Source organism: Cyprinodon tularosa, unplaced genomic scaffold (genome assembly GCF_016077235.1).
Source record: "Cyprinodon tularosa strain WSP-4 unplaced genomic scaffold, ASM1607723v1 ctg205, whole genome shotgun sequence".
NCBI lineage: Eukaryota > Metazoa > Chordata > Actinopteri > Cyprinodontiformes > Cyprinodontidae > Cyprinodon > Cyprinodon tularosa.
This window is the reverse complement of record NW_024038756.1, coordinates 182671-195671: the sequence shown is the minus strand read 5'-3', so window position 1 is coordinate 195671 and position 13001 is coordinate 182671. Positions and strand designations below refer to the sequence as shown.

At 35.8% G+C, this 13001-nt stretch overlaps 1 protein-coding gene across 1 annotated transcript in view; it reads left to right on the top strand.

The window, feature by feature from the left end:
• Positions 1-11436, top strand: part of mtnr1bb (melatonin receptor 1Bb) — a 74851-nt gene extending 63415 nt beyond the window's left edge. The window contains exons 3-5 of the mRNA XM_038285048.1: positions 6210-6328; positions 6436-6780; positions 10871-11436. Of these exons, the coding sequence (XP_038140976.1) occupies positions 6210-6328; positions 6436-6780; positions 10871-11293 (887 nt within the window). The 3' untranslated portion in view covers positions 11294-11436. The remainder of the gene's footprint in view (positions 1-6209; positions 6329-6435; positions 6781-10870) is intronic.
• Positions 11437-13001: the final 1565 nt, after the last annotated feature.

Genomic DNA, 13001 nt, shown 5'->3' with positions numbered 1-13001 from the left:
CTTAATTTGTAAAATTTTACCGAAAATGTAACAAAAATGGAAGCTTTGAATATGGCTAGAGGATGAAAGTTACAAAGCTATCCACGCAAGAAAATCTCCTAAGGTTTAAAATTTAAGAAAAGTCACATGGGCTTCTAAGATGGGCATAAGTATTTGGTAGAGGCAATCAAAATCCAATGTCATTTCAAAGAACTCTTGATGTCATGGACTCCAACCAGGTAAGGAGGGCCTTTGGAATAGAAACAGTCCTATAGCATCAAAGAGGCTCTTCCATACATTGGGCATAAAATGCATTTATTGTAGCAAACCTACTACCTGAATTTGTTGTCCTGATCCCAGTACCTGTAAGCATTTTCCAAGCCAAAAGATTTGTTTTTTTTGTTTTTTTCCTGGCATACCAATACACCCCTATTGTCTTTGCACAGGTTTTTGTTGTCCTTTCCAAGTCTTTAGTTTTTGTGCACCATTATAATGTTGGGTCTGTATATTTCTTTTTACTTCTGTGTGTATCCACAGGTTTTTATTTGCCTTTCATTTTGCTTTCACCTGAATTTCTCCACTCACAAAAGGTATTTGTTTTTTCCCAAAATTTTTTTCTATCAATTCCTCCTAAACAACCAACATGTATTTGGAGTCTAAATAATCCTTTGTTACTGTTCTCCATTCCCTAACTGCCTGTTTTAGTTTGGGGTTTTTATAGGTTAAACTTGTTTATCCATTCTCATAATGCAAACTTTGTTATGATTCTAGTTGCTGTGCTTGGGTTTTAATGTACACAAGTGTAGACAGTCTTTATTCTATTTTCGTTGCAAGCAAAAAGACACATTTGGTAAATCGAATTTGAAAAATAAATAAATAAATGAAATCCAGAAATTAAACTTTGAAAAAGTTATTAATCAAAATTGGTTTTTACATATTACATTTTTTTCAAAAAGTATTTTTAAAACCTTTTGTTTAATGTAGATAAAAATTTTAATTTATTAAAATGGCTGTTTTTCAGATAGAGCTTTCAAATTGTGTTTTACAGATCACACTCTCTTCACTTCAAGCCCAATACAAACACTCAATATTGATGTGCACATTGACCAATTAAAAGGTTGTTGCAAATATGCAGAACAGAAATGACAGATAAAAAATATAATTTCATCAAATATCTTGAGGTCAACTAAGATTATTTGTATAGTAGACTATTGTGTATAATTACCAACACAAAATGCAAGAAGATGCTTTATAATAAAGGCTTATTTAGTGTAAGGTACATATCATTTCCACTGATAGTATTATACAGGAGAAAGTGATGTGATACCTCCTTCTAAGGTTTATATAACATTCTGAATTTTTCAGCTGACAGTTCATGTTCATGTTTTTTTTTTATTAGAAAAACAAGCAGTGTGGTATGACTACAGCATTATAATGAATTAATTTTCTTGTGTACTTCATGCACTTTTGACATACTTAAGACGATTATACCAGTACAAGATGCTGCAGTCTCGCAAAGAGCCCATCTTCCAATATTATTATTATATAGTAGTCTGATGGTTGGAAATATCAGTTGCACCTCTGGAGAACAACTGCTGCCCAGAAAATGAGCTTTTCATGAACTGGCAGGTGAAACACAAGGTGAGCTCTGTTACATCAGGTAGTTGTTTGTTGCCCCTGACAAATACAACATCAAAATAAGGCATTGCATCCTTTTGGAGAGCCGACAGCTCATGTGCAGTGGCTTGAATACTAACTTTGCAACTAAACAAAGATGCAAAAATGGGAATGTGAATTGTTTGCTGTTTGTAGTTATACAGCAGGAGAGAAGCAAGGACAATGTAATGTTTATTTCCAATAGATAGTATCTAATACAAAAGAAACAGGGAGAAACAGCACCATGTTAAATTTAAAATGAAACAGCATACACAAATGAAAATGAAATACTGGCAACTTGTTAAATGTATTGGATTTTAGATAGAGTGTAGTTGTTTTATTTATTTATTTTTTGTCTGTGTTTGCCAAGTATGTGTGGGTTTGCTCCAGGCCCTCCATCTACCCCCTGCTGTCCTAACATGCATGATAGTCCGACTGATGGGTCTAAATTCCCCTAAAGTGTGAATTTTGAAAGAGTAATTACTGATAAAGGATGCTAATTAATTCAATTATTAAAAAAAGAAAACAGCAGAAACTGTTGGTAAAAAAAGAAGAAAATTGTCATGCACACTTGCAAAACAAAACATTACGTATTACATTACATACATCTATAATTTCCTAGCTATCACTAGATTATCTGTATATCCAAAATATCCTAGGTGTCACACAGGAAATGTATCATTTTGGCTTTGTAAATGTGAAATGTCTTTGAAATATGAGAGACAAACTGAATTTCATAATTCCACAGATCATAAGGGTTTTATTGGCCTTAAAGTTAAAATAGAAAGGAGTGCATCTAGTGCAGTTTTATTGTGTTTTTAAATTTTTAGATGATCCTTTCTTTTGTCTTTGCGGCTGGTCTAAATCATGCTAAAAGTGCTCCAAGTAATAAAAATCGAGAGAATTTTACAGTATGCTGGCTCTCTAGAGCAGTCACATGAAGAGACACAGCTGTGACGTCAGCGTAGTCAAAAGTCCTCAGGCGGTTGTATAGAACCACTACTTCATGCATTGTTAAGCAATCTGAAAGGATCATTGAAATTCCATTAAAAGGGTGTTTTGTAATGCTGCCAATTGTAGGAATGGTATTAGATCAAGAAAAATAATGTTTAATTATCCAAAGGACCCGGTTTTGCGTCAAATTTCGATCCGGAAAGTAAATAGGTTAGACAAAAAGCAACCGGACAATCTGTGGCTCCCAAAACAATACAGCAAACTATGTTCGGATCACTTCCTGACAGATTCTTTTATCATCAATCCTACTCTCACAGCATTAGTTGGATTCAGTATACCAAAAATGCTAACAGCTTGTTTTCTCTGTTGTATAGCTTTAATAAAGTACCTGATGGCAAAAAAGCTGATTCAAAGCATTGTTAATTTTTTTTATAAAATATTTTATTTCATAAAACAATGAACCCTAGGTAGTTGCAGCGTTTAGTTTAGCGGCAGCTCCAGACGGATTTTCATATCATTATGGTCTGGGCTCCAGAACAACAAGAACCACGATGGATAACAGTTACCATAGGCGGAGACCCTTAGCTCGAACCCGATTGGCCAGGAGACATGAGCTGAACCGGCCCCTCAGTGGGTCACGTGCTCGAATGAGAAATTTAACATCGTCTGCTATCTTAGTGAATTATTTTATGCTATAAACACCAAAATGCTGGACTTTTTTTCACTTGTGATATATTTAATTTTTTTATACTATCAAAGACAGAGAGAGAGAGAGACACCAGGCCTGCAGTATGACACATATAAGAAACTATAAGTGTTTTCTATTTGAACTTTAAATTTAGATTATCATTATTTTTGAAGTTACTTGTGGTAGAGTAAAAAAGTTTCATTGCAGTGATATATTTTTCATTTTATACAACACAGTTTTAGGGGCATTTGCAGGAAAAGGAAAAGAAAAAGTGGTAACAGAGTCTTAAGTTTCCACCAGAAAACACCAAAATTTATATTAAAGCAATCTGGATTTTCTCTGTTCTTAAAAGGTGGAAATTTTGTTAGAAAATGTATAATTTTCTATTATTAGAGGCATGGATTCATGATTTCAAAACTAAGATATTCTCTGACATCATAAGTTCAAGCATTTTCCACAAAATATATGAAAACAAAAACTCTAAGGGAGGGTCAAAGTGCTGAAAACAAAGATCTAATCTGTTAATTCTTTAGGGGTTTTGAAACTAATTTGGGCCTGAGGAAAGCTCCATCAAGAGGAACTGCAGAACACAGCAAAAATGATCAAGATTGAAATAAGTAAAAAAAATAAGTAAACAATCCTTAAATTAAGTGTATTTACCCTTAATTTGGCTAGTTAAATAAGATGATTTACCAATGGAATTAGTATTTTTATTCTTAAAATAAGATAATTAGATCATATGCTCATGAAATAAGACAATGCAATTGTTTTTTTTCTTTTTTTAAATGTCAATTGTCTTGTTCCATCGGAAACCTTTTTAATGAAATTTTTTGCATTTAAATGTTTCAGGCTCTTTTCTTGTATCAGAATGAAGGGTCTTGGTGCAGCCATGATGCATTGTCTTCCTCATTGTCTTGGACATGTGTTTAATTAATGTTTGTGTTTATCTGTGGCAGCCATTATGCGTTGTCATTACTTCTTACATTTTTCCACATTGCTTCAAGTATTCAATTATTTGGGACGAGCTCAATGTTTTTCCTGCAAAATTTCAGAAAGCTTTTAAAGATTCTTTTACAGCTGAGAATAATTTCTATTCTATTGAGAAAAAGAAGTCCTACTTCAGTGCGTGTGCCTTGTTCACAGTTTTAGTTGACTATTGGAATATTCTACTTGCTTGAGTTTGTTGTATTCGGTTCAACAAGACAATGTATACTAGCCAGTGTAATGAACAGTAGACAAAATCTAGTAAAAACATAATAATCCTATAGATGCAATTTTGAGATTTAAATAGCTGTAAAACACAGTGTTATTTATAGATATTTATTTCTAAATAATTCTGATTTGATCAGTTCTGCAAATGAACCAGATCCAGCTCGTGTTAAGAAAATGTTAATTCCATCTGTACACTGTAAACTCGAGTGTACAGAAAGGGAGCTGCTGCTTGCTCTCATTCTCAGGGAACATCATCAAAAAGGCTTATTTTCCTAGCAAAAAACAGATTCAATCAACAAAAAATGCAACTTATTCTTTTGATGCTGCACATGACAAAATATGCAGTGGGTGCTAAAAATGGCTCATGCTAAGCATGACACATATTTTACCACAAAAAGGTATTAATGTCTGAGCTTGATAAAAAGTTCCTGATTTAAAAATGTCATTTAGATTTTAATGATTAGTCCATCCTTTATTTTTTTTTCAGTATTTTTAGTTATAAAACATACCTTCCTGGTCTTGAAAAAGTGCAGATACCACCTTGTAGATATAAAGCTTAAATAAACACACAATGTCTAATTTAATGTATTACCATGAACATGTTAAATAACCTTTAATAAAAAGGTTGATATTAACATCATGCCCAAATATCTCATAATCAGTTTGTCTTTTATATAGTTAGATAAGCAGCTGTGAAAGTGTTAAAGTAATCAAGAAGGCAGTGTTCTTATATTTCAGGTTCTTTCCTAACATAACCTCTAAAGATCTTGGAGGTGAGCCAATGATAGAGTCTGCTATTTTGATCGGGTTGTTTATCTTGCCGCTGCGCGCTGCTATAACATGTCCTCCCCCAACAAACAAAAGGAAGAGGACAAACACACAAGTAGATGAAGCTGCCAGTATTGGCGGTGACACGAGTGTGTCAGCAAAGTGTGGAATGTCATTACTATAGTGCAGTACTGTTTAAATATGATTAAATGTCATATGGCCACTGATAGACTGGTTCACTCATAAATAAGCAACTCATAAGGAACTAATTATACATTTTGTAAATAGAGGTTTTGCTGGTTTTCTTTGAAAAGCTTATGAAAGGCTTATATATAAAAAAAAAAAAAAATAGAAAGTGCTATTTCCCTGATGCACTGACTGGATTTTGTGAACAATTCTCTTTGGATTAGGCTGGGTAGCAGCTAGATGAAAAAAGACCTGTATGCCCTGAGTGCTTTGTCCACATGCTTTTCGCCTCGCTCTGTCAAAACACGAACTCTGCCTGTCCTGATAAAACTTTGTTGAGGGCGAGGCAATCTGCTGTGGGGCACAGGCCACAAACCTTTTGTAATCTCAGCCTTCTCTGCCAACAATCATGCAAGGCTGAGCGTCCTGAGATAGGCCAGCTGAAAATCACATCCCATGCAACCATCTAGTATTTACTCGGTTTTGACGGTGCAGGATACAAGACAAAGCAGTGCAAATTGGTTTGAACTGAGGTTGGATGTGCTTATCTTTAACACCCAGAAACAATCATGAAAGTCTGCAGGTCTCCCACCTGATAAATTCTAACCACTTGTGCAATTTTCTATATAAATTGAAGCAGGGTGGAAGGAACATTTGAACAGGTGCAGAGATAATTGTGTAATGTATTTAAGAATCTGTTAATATGAAGACTTATCTGTATTGTATTGGGAAACGATAACCTCAATGTTGTAAGTTTCCTCTCCAGGTAATGTGTTCGTGGTGAGTCTGGCGTTTGCTGACCTTGTGGTAGCCTTCTATCCCTATCCCCTGGTCCTCTACGCTCTCTTTCATGACGGCTGGGCCCTTGGAAACACTCAGTGCATGGTAAGGCCTCATCAGTCATTACTTTACTTTGTGAAAAAACCCAATGCCTTTATAGCACACTCTCAATGAAGCTTAAGAAAAATTTCCTACTTTTTTTCTCTTTTCAGGTCAGCGGTTTCCTTATGGGTCTCAGTGTCATTGGCTCCATCTTCAACATTACAGGCATTGCAGTGAACAGATACTGCTATATCTGCCACTCCTTCTCCTACAGCCGACTGTACAGCTACCGCAATACCTTGCTGTTTGTTGCCTTAATTTGGGTGCTCACGGTCGTGGCCATCGTCCCAAATTTCTTTGTTGGTTCTCTGCGCTATGACCCACGGGTCTACTCCTGTACCTTTGCCCAGAATGTCAGCAGTTCCTACACTGTGGCGGTGGTAGTGGTTCACTTTCTGGTTCCCATTGCAGTAGTTACCTTTTGTTACCTTCGCATTTGGGTTCTTGTCATTCAGGTATGTTTCAAAACCATTTTTAAAATTTAAAACGTAACAAAGAATGTTGCTGTATGTTCTGCAGTAATTTAATTTTTTTATACACATACACATGAATGGTCACTTTTTCTTTTAGCTGCCAAAACTATATAATTTGATTAATGAAATCCCACTGGGACTAATGTAGGACTCAAAAGTTCAGAATGAATCATATGGATACAGTAGCCTTTTAACATTTTGAATACTCTGTTAATGTTTTCGCATTTTGTCACCACACACTTTGGTGTATGTTATTGCGGTTTTATGTGACAGCTATCAGGAAGTGATGCTGAATTTAAGTGTAAAGAATATGGACATATCTAACGTGCTGTGTCCATATTTCAATTTTTTTTAGCTTTTTTTTTGTCATTACACTAAAACAATACAGAGCTATGGGTCTTTGCTCAGGGACCCAGAGTGGCAGTCTGTGGGAGTGGGCTCAAACTCAGAACCTCAGAATTCCAAGCTCTATGCCCTAACCCAGGGGTCTGCAACCTTTCATATCCAAAGAGCCGTTTTGCCCAGAGTACGACCAAATAAAAATTGTTTAGAGCCACAAAATATACTGTGATTTTTTTCTAGAAAACCTTCTTTTTTAAAATCTTGTATAGGAAATTAGTTGTTGCCATCTCAAACAATCAATTCATATATTTTTAATGTTAAAACGTATAATTTTCAAGCTAATTCATAGCAAAAAAGGTCTCTTAAAACATCTTATAAAAAACGCTAAAGCTATTGATACCGGTATACATTATAGTAAATTATTTAGCTCTTTATATACATTTTAGCCACTATTAAGAGCCGCTGGAGAGGCTCCAAAGAGCCATAGGTGGCTCTGGAGCCGCAGGTTGCAGACCCCTGCCCTAACCCAAGGGTCGGCAACCCAAACTGCTCAAAGAGCCATACTGGACCAAAAAAACAAAAAGCAAATCTGCCTGGAGCCACAAAAATGTAAAAGTGTTTTATAAGCCTTGTATGGCAACACAGGCTCTAAGTGTATCAGACCACTATAAAAAAAGGACTACGGGGACTTAAATATAAAATTAGCATTAATGATTAAATGTTTATCTTGGAGCAAATGTCATATAGTAGCATGAAGTGAGGGACGAGCAGTGAACGATCTCACCATTGCGCTGCTTCACTGCCCTTTACTGCGCAGTTTCAGTTTTGTTGCATTGAGGAAATTATAAAAAAAACTATAAAGAAATCTTTCAATGGTGGACGTGTTTCTGTTGGGAGGAGTTGATTGAGTTACGAGGAACAGCAGTGCTTTCTAACCCCAAAATCCCACATCCTCCTTCACCAGCAATCCTTGGTGTTATTTTTTATTTTAAAGCTACAGTGTGTAATAATTACAGGGATATACAGTCAGAAATGTAATATATTATACATAACTATGTTATTTATCATCATCTACGAGCTCAGCCTCTTAACCTTAATATTTGCGTTGCCTTAGAATTCGTTATTTTTAATTACATAGGAGTGGGTCTCGCAGCCATGGAGGCAGACATCTTTGCGCTACGGCAGCGCAGAGCCAACAAACTAGTGATTGCGAGATTCGCCAAAATGTCACAACGATGTAGAAAAATAACGGGTATATTTATTATCTTAAGTCTACATGAAATCTATACCTTACACAGACTAATGAAATACTATCTGTAAAATTATCTATGTAAACAAACCTCATCACTTGAGAAGGTAGGTGATGCGGACGTCTTGGAAGACATTTTTGTCCCGTAACACTCGCCGTACTGTTGGGGGGGAGAAGCGATGGGGGGGAGATGTTCATGTTGCTGCAGTCTGACCGCTAGATGTCGCTAAAAGTTACACACTGTAGCTTTAAGGATTTGGGGGGGGGGGAATTTTTTTTAAATTCACATACCTGCAGAAGAGCCCTACCTGTTCAAACTGTGGATGGATTTTTCATGCTTGAAACAAAACTAGCAGCTATAGTAGAGTTTGGAGATTTGCTCTCCTAATTTATCCAGAGGTTCTGCAATCGCATTCTTTCTCTCACTCACAACTTTGTGATCAGCTGCATATTAAGCCTTCCCTGGAAATGCCTTTCCAAATTACTACTTTTAATATTTGACAAATTCTTGTGCCAAAGCAAAAATGCAGCAATCCTTCCGCATTGATAATGAAAGCAAATGATTTCGTCCATTCTCCTTTGGATCCCCTGTTCTCATCAGGCACCTTCCTTTTTTTCCCTTTGGGATCCATGGTCGAAGACACACCCGCCACTTTCTTTGCATGGCACTGCACCGTGCTGAGACATGTGTTGCAGGCTTTGACCAGTGATATCAATGGCTATGACATGTTCGTTGAAATAAATGTTTACATATGTTGTTTAAATTTATTTATTATGCAAATGTTTACAGCATTGGAAAGCATAATGAAAGTCTGTTTGACCTCCTGCACAGCATATTAAAATAACCAAACCAAAAAAATCTAGGGGGGCCCTAAAGAGCCACATGCAGCTCTGGAGCCGTAGGTTGCTGACCCCTGCCCTAACCACTAGGCCGCCACTCCCCATATGTGTTTGAACCCTGTATAACAATCTCTTTATTAAACCATGTTTCAACACAGTTACTGAAATGAATTTAGATTTTATTTTTTTTTGAAAAGCTTTGTAAAACTTTCCCAAAGAAGTCCCCCCCTTTTTTTTTTTTTTTTTTTTTTTTTATACAAAGTAGCTTACACTCAATCAGGTATGGATTTGCACCAAGACTAAGAACTAAGGTAGTTTGTTTTCACTTCGACTGTTTTGGAAGTTAACTATAACTGTAAAAATTGGTTCATAGCTCCCATTGGACAGCAATGATTAGAGTAACAGAGAATTAAAATCACAAAAGGATCACAAAGTCCTCATATATCTATTTTGAATATTTGTGACATTCGTATTATAGCTGCAAAATCATTGTCAGGCGGAGACTTTATTACTTTCAGAATATTTACAGAGCTTTCTCGGGGGCATCGTCCAAAAATTGATATATTTCATGTAACTGGGTCAGATCGAGACCAGTTCATGTTAACATTTGAAGCAAATCACACCAGAGTCTGTTGTATCCAAACTAAAACCACTATTTTAATTAAACATGCACAAGAGGGAAACAGTGCTGTTCAGGTTGAAGCAGACCAAAAGAGTCAGGTGTAAATATTCCCTTAATTCAACATTGAACATAAATATCATTTTCCAATAATTTACACAGAGCCTTAATTTGATTAGGCTGTATGTTTAGAGTTCTCCTGATAAAAGTAGCCTTTTCAATACCTTTAATTCTTTTATATTCTAAGTCAGTTTTTACTCTGTTTATATCAACTTTCCTAAAAGCTTCCCCCCAGCATGCTGGTGTTTGCATGTAGGCCAAACATTTACAGATCTTCTGTCACATGATTACTATCACTAAGAAGGTAATAGTTTGTCCTGTAAATGGAGGTTTGACAGTTCAAGCACAGGATCCTTCCATTATTGGTAACAGTTCAATCAAAAAATAATATCACCTTGGTATCAGTAACGGATTGATGCTATCGTGATGAAATTGATACACAAGTTTCATATTCACTCTTTTATACACTGCTGATAATTTGGTATTAAAGGAAAATGCCAGGGTTCCGCTTGGCCTCAGATGAATATTTCTTAAACTATATATTTTTTTAACTTTTGATTAGTTTGGTAAAACAAAAAAAAAATACAGCTGTGATTAGATGACTTTATTTTGCTTTGGTATTGTACTTTCTCAACTTTCTATCACAAAAATGTATTAAACCAGCAATCCTGGCCAGAACATACCCTTTGACAAAGACCAAGTCTGTTAAGTTAACAATAAACAATCCAATCATCTGTCATTTTTGATGAAATTTCTGTTTTGTCTTATGTTATTGTATGTATTTCTGTTGGTCTACTACAATACAATACTTTTTTTTTTATTATTATTATTTTAGACTTTTAAAATAAAAAAATTAAAAAGGTTTATACTGCAAAGCTAGATATGTCCGTAAGTCTATTAAATTTTTTATCAGTCAAGTTTAATGTATTCTTTTAATGTGTTTCTTCCTTTATCTTTTTCAGGTGCGACGCAAAGTGAAGACTGAAGACAGCCCTCGCCTCAGACCCAGTGACTTGCGAAATTTTATCACCATGTTTGTAGTATTTGTTCTGTTTGCCATTTGCTGGGCTCCACTCAACCTGATAGGTCTAGCGGTGGCGATAGATCCAACTCACGTGGCTCCACACATCCCAGAGTGGCTTTTTGTTGTAAGCTACTTCATGGCCTACTTCAACAGCTGCCTGAATGCCATCATCTATGGTTTGCTCAACAGGAATTTCAGGAACGAGTACAAACGCATCGTCACCTCTGTCTGGGTGACCCGGCTTTTTGTGACAGAGACATCGAGGGGCGCCACCGACGGCAGGAGCATGAGGAGCAAGCAGTCACCACCACCGCCGCTCAACAATAATGAGTCAGTCAGAGATCGTGCTAATAAGGAATAAACTTTGCATTCTTGATCATGGTAATTCCTTTTTTATGTGACATCAAGTAGTTGTGCAGCTAAAGAGTAAAAAGAAAGTAATGAAACTGGAAAACATGGCTTTGTTTTCCAATTTGCAGCATACAGTAGATTTAAACTATAAACACACATTAGTTCAACATCTTTTAAAGTGATCAATATGGGTGTGTTGCTTTTTGTGAGTGATTTTCCTCCACAGCAAAAAGCCAAGTATTGCAGTTTCATTATTTCATTATTACTCTAACAAACTGAATGGTACTTTAAGATAACATTGAGTGATATCCTTTAACTTCTGCTGCTGGAGACTTGTTCCACGATACTGGGTAAGCACCACTAGTAAACATGCACCTCCTTTTAGTAAATTCAAACGCCTCAAATAATTCAACTCGCCTCACCTGTAAGCTGTAAGAGGAGCTTTTCGTGACAGAGGTGATATAATGACAGATAATTAAATTTGTCATTTTGATATCAGTTTTTCATGGTGGCAGTTATGTAGTTAGATTTACACACTAAATGCTGCAGTAGGATACACAAACCTTATACTGCCTCGTTTGATCTTTTTTGCACTAAAAAGAACAGGTAAAACAAGCTTAGTAAAAGAAAATCTTAGTAAATTAATCAAGATGTTCATAAACTTTTTTTTCTAAAGTTAGAAACAGCATCAAGTTACTTACCAGGTGCTATGATTTTTCTTTTTTTAAATCTTTTGTATTTGATGTGGCATGTAGAGGAAACCTTATATTGTTGCTATGTCAGACTAACATGAATAACACGCAGCTTCTAAAGTTAGTTCTAGTATAACGCTCTTTAAAATATAAGGCATCATTTTGTAAAAACAAATCAATAAAAAAAGATTTTAAAACCTGGTTAAACAACTTAAGCACAGCTTTTGAGACTGAAATTAAGAGAGTAATAATTGTCAAGCATTGTAAGTTATATAACAGGTAGGTTAAAGTAGTATTTAAATACCTCCAAATAATAATAAGAAAAGCTAATTTTCTCTTTTGATTTGTGTGGCGTTTACCAATCAGGAACTGGTCGTGATTGTGATGTGGAGTGAAGTAGTGCAGCAGAGACAAAACTTTTTCCACAAAATAATTAGTCACCAACACCACTGACCTACTCAGAAATTCACACCAATGTACATTAAGAGGGTGTCGGAAAAAAATATCTTAATATTTTGGTCAATATTGACAAAAGAGCATTACAAAGTTTCTCTAATTCATTTTGTCACACAATTATTGCTTCTTTCTGAATATTTCATAGTTTTTAGACCATCCTCTTTTAATCTGAAATGTGGTTGTGTGTTTAAATCTCAATGGATTAGGACTCTAGTTTAGTCAAACATACCAACGAGCATGGCACTTAAAAAACTATTCATCCTTAAACTGTTCATCCTTACTCTGTTGCTCGATTTACCTTTACCTGGGAAAACATGCACGAGGAGCCAGAGAAAGACGGAGAATCAGCACTGAGACACTGCACAGGCAGAGTATTTATGGGAGACTGAACAAAGACGGGACTAATGAGCTGATTGGGAGCAGGTGTGAACAGAGGCTCCTAGAAGGAGCTAGGGAAAAGGAGACCGGCAACAGAGGGCAAGCAAAGAAAAACCTAAGAACTCAAATATATCCAGAAAACACCAATAAAGCTAGAAAACAAAGAAAAACTTGAATCAACGTGAAACTGAA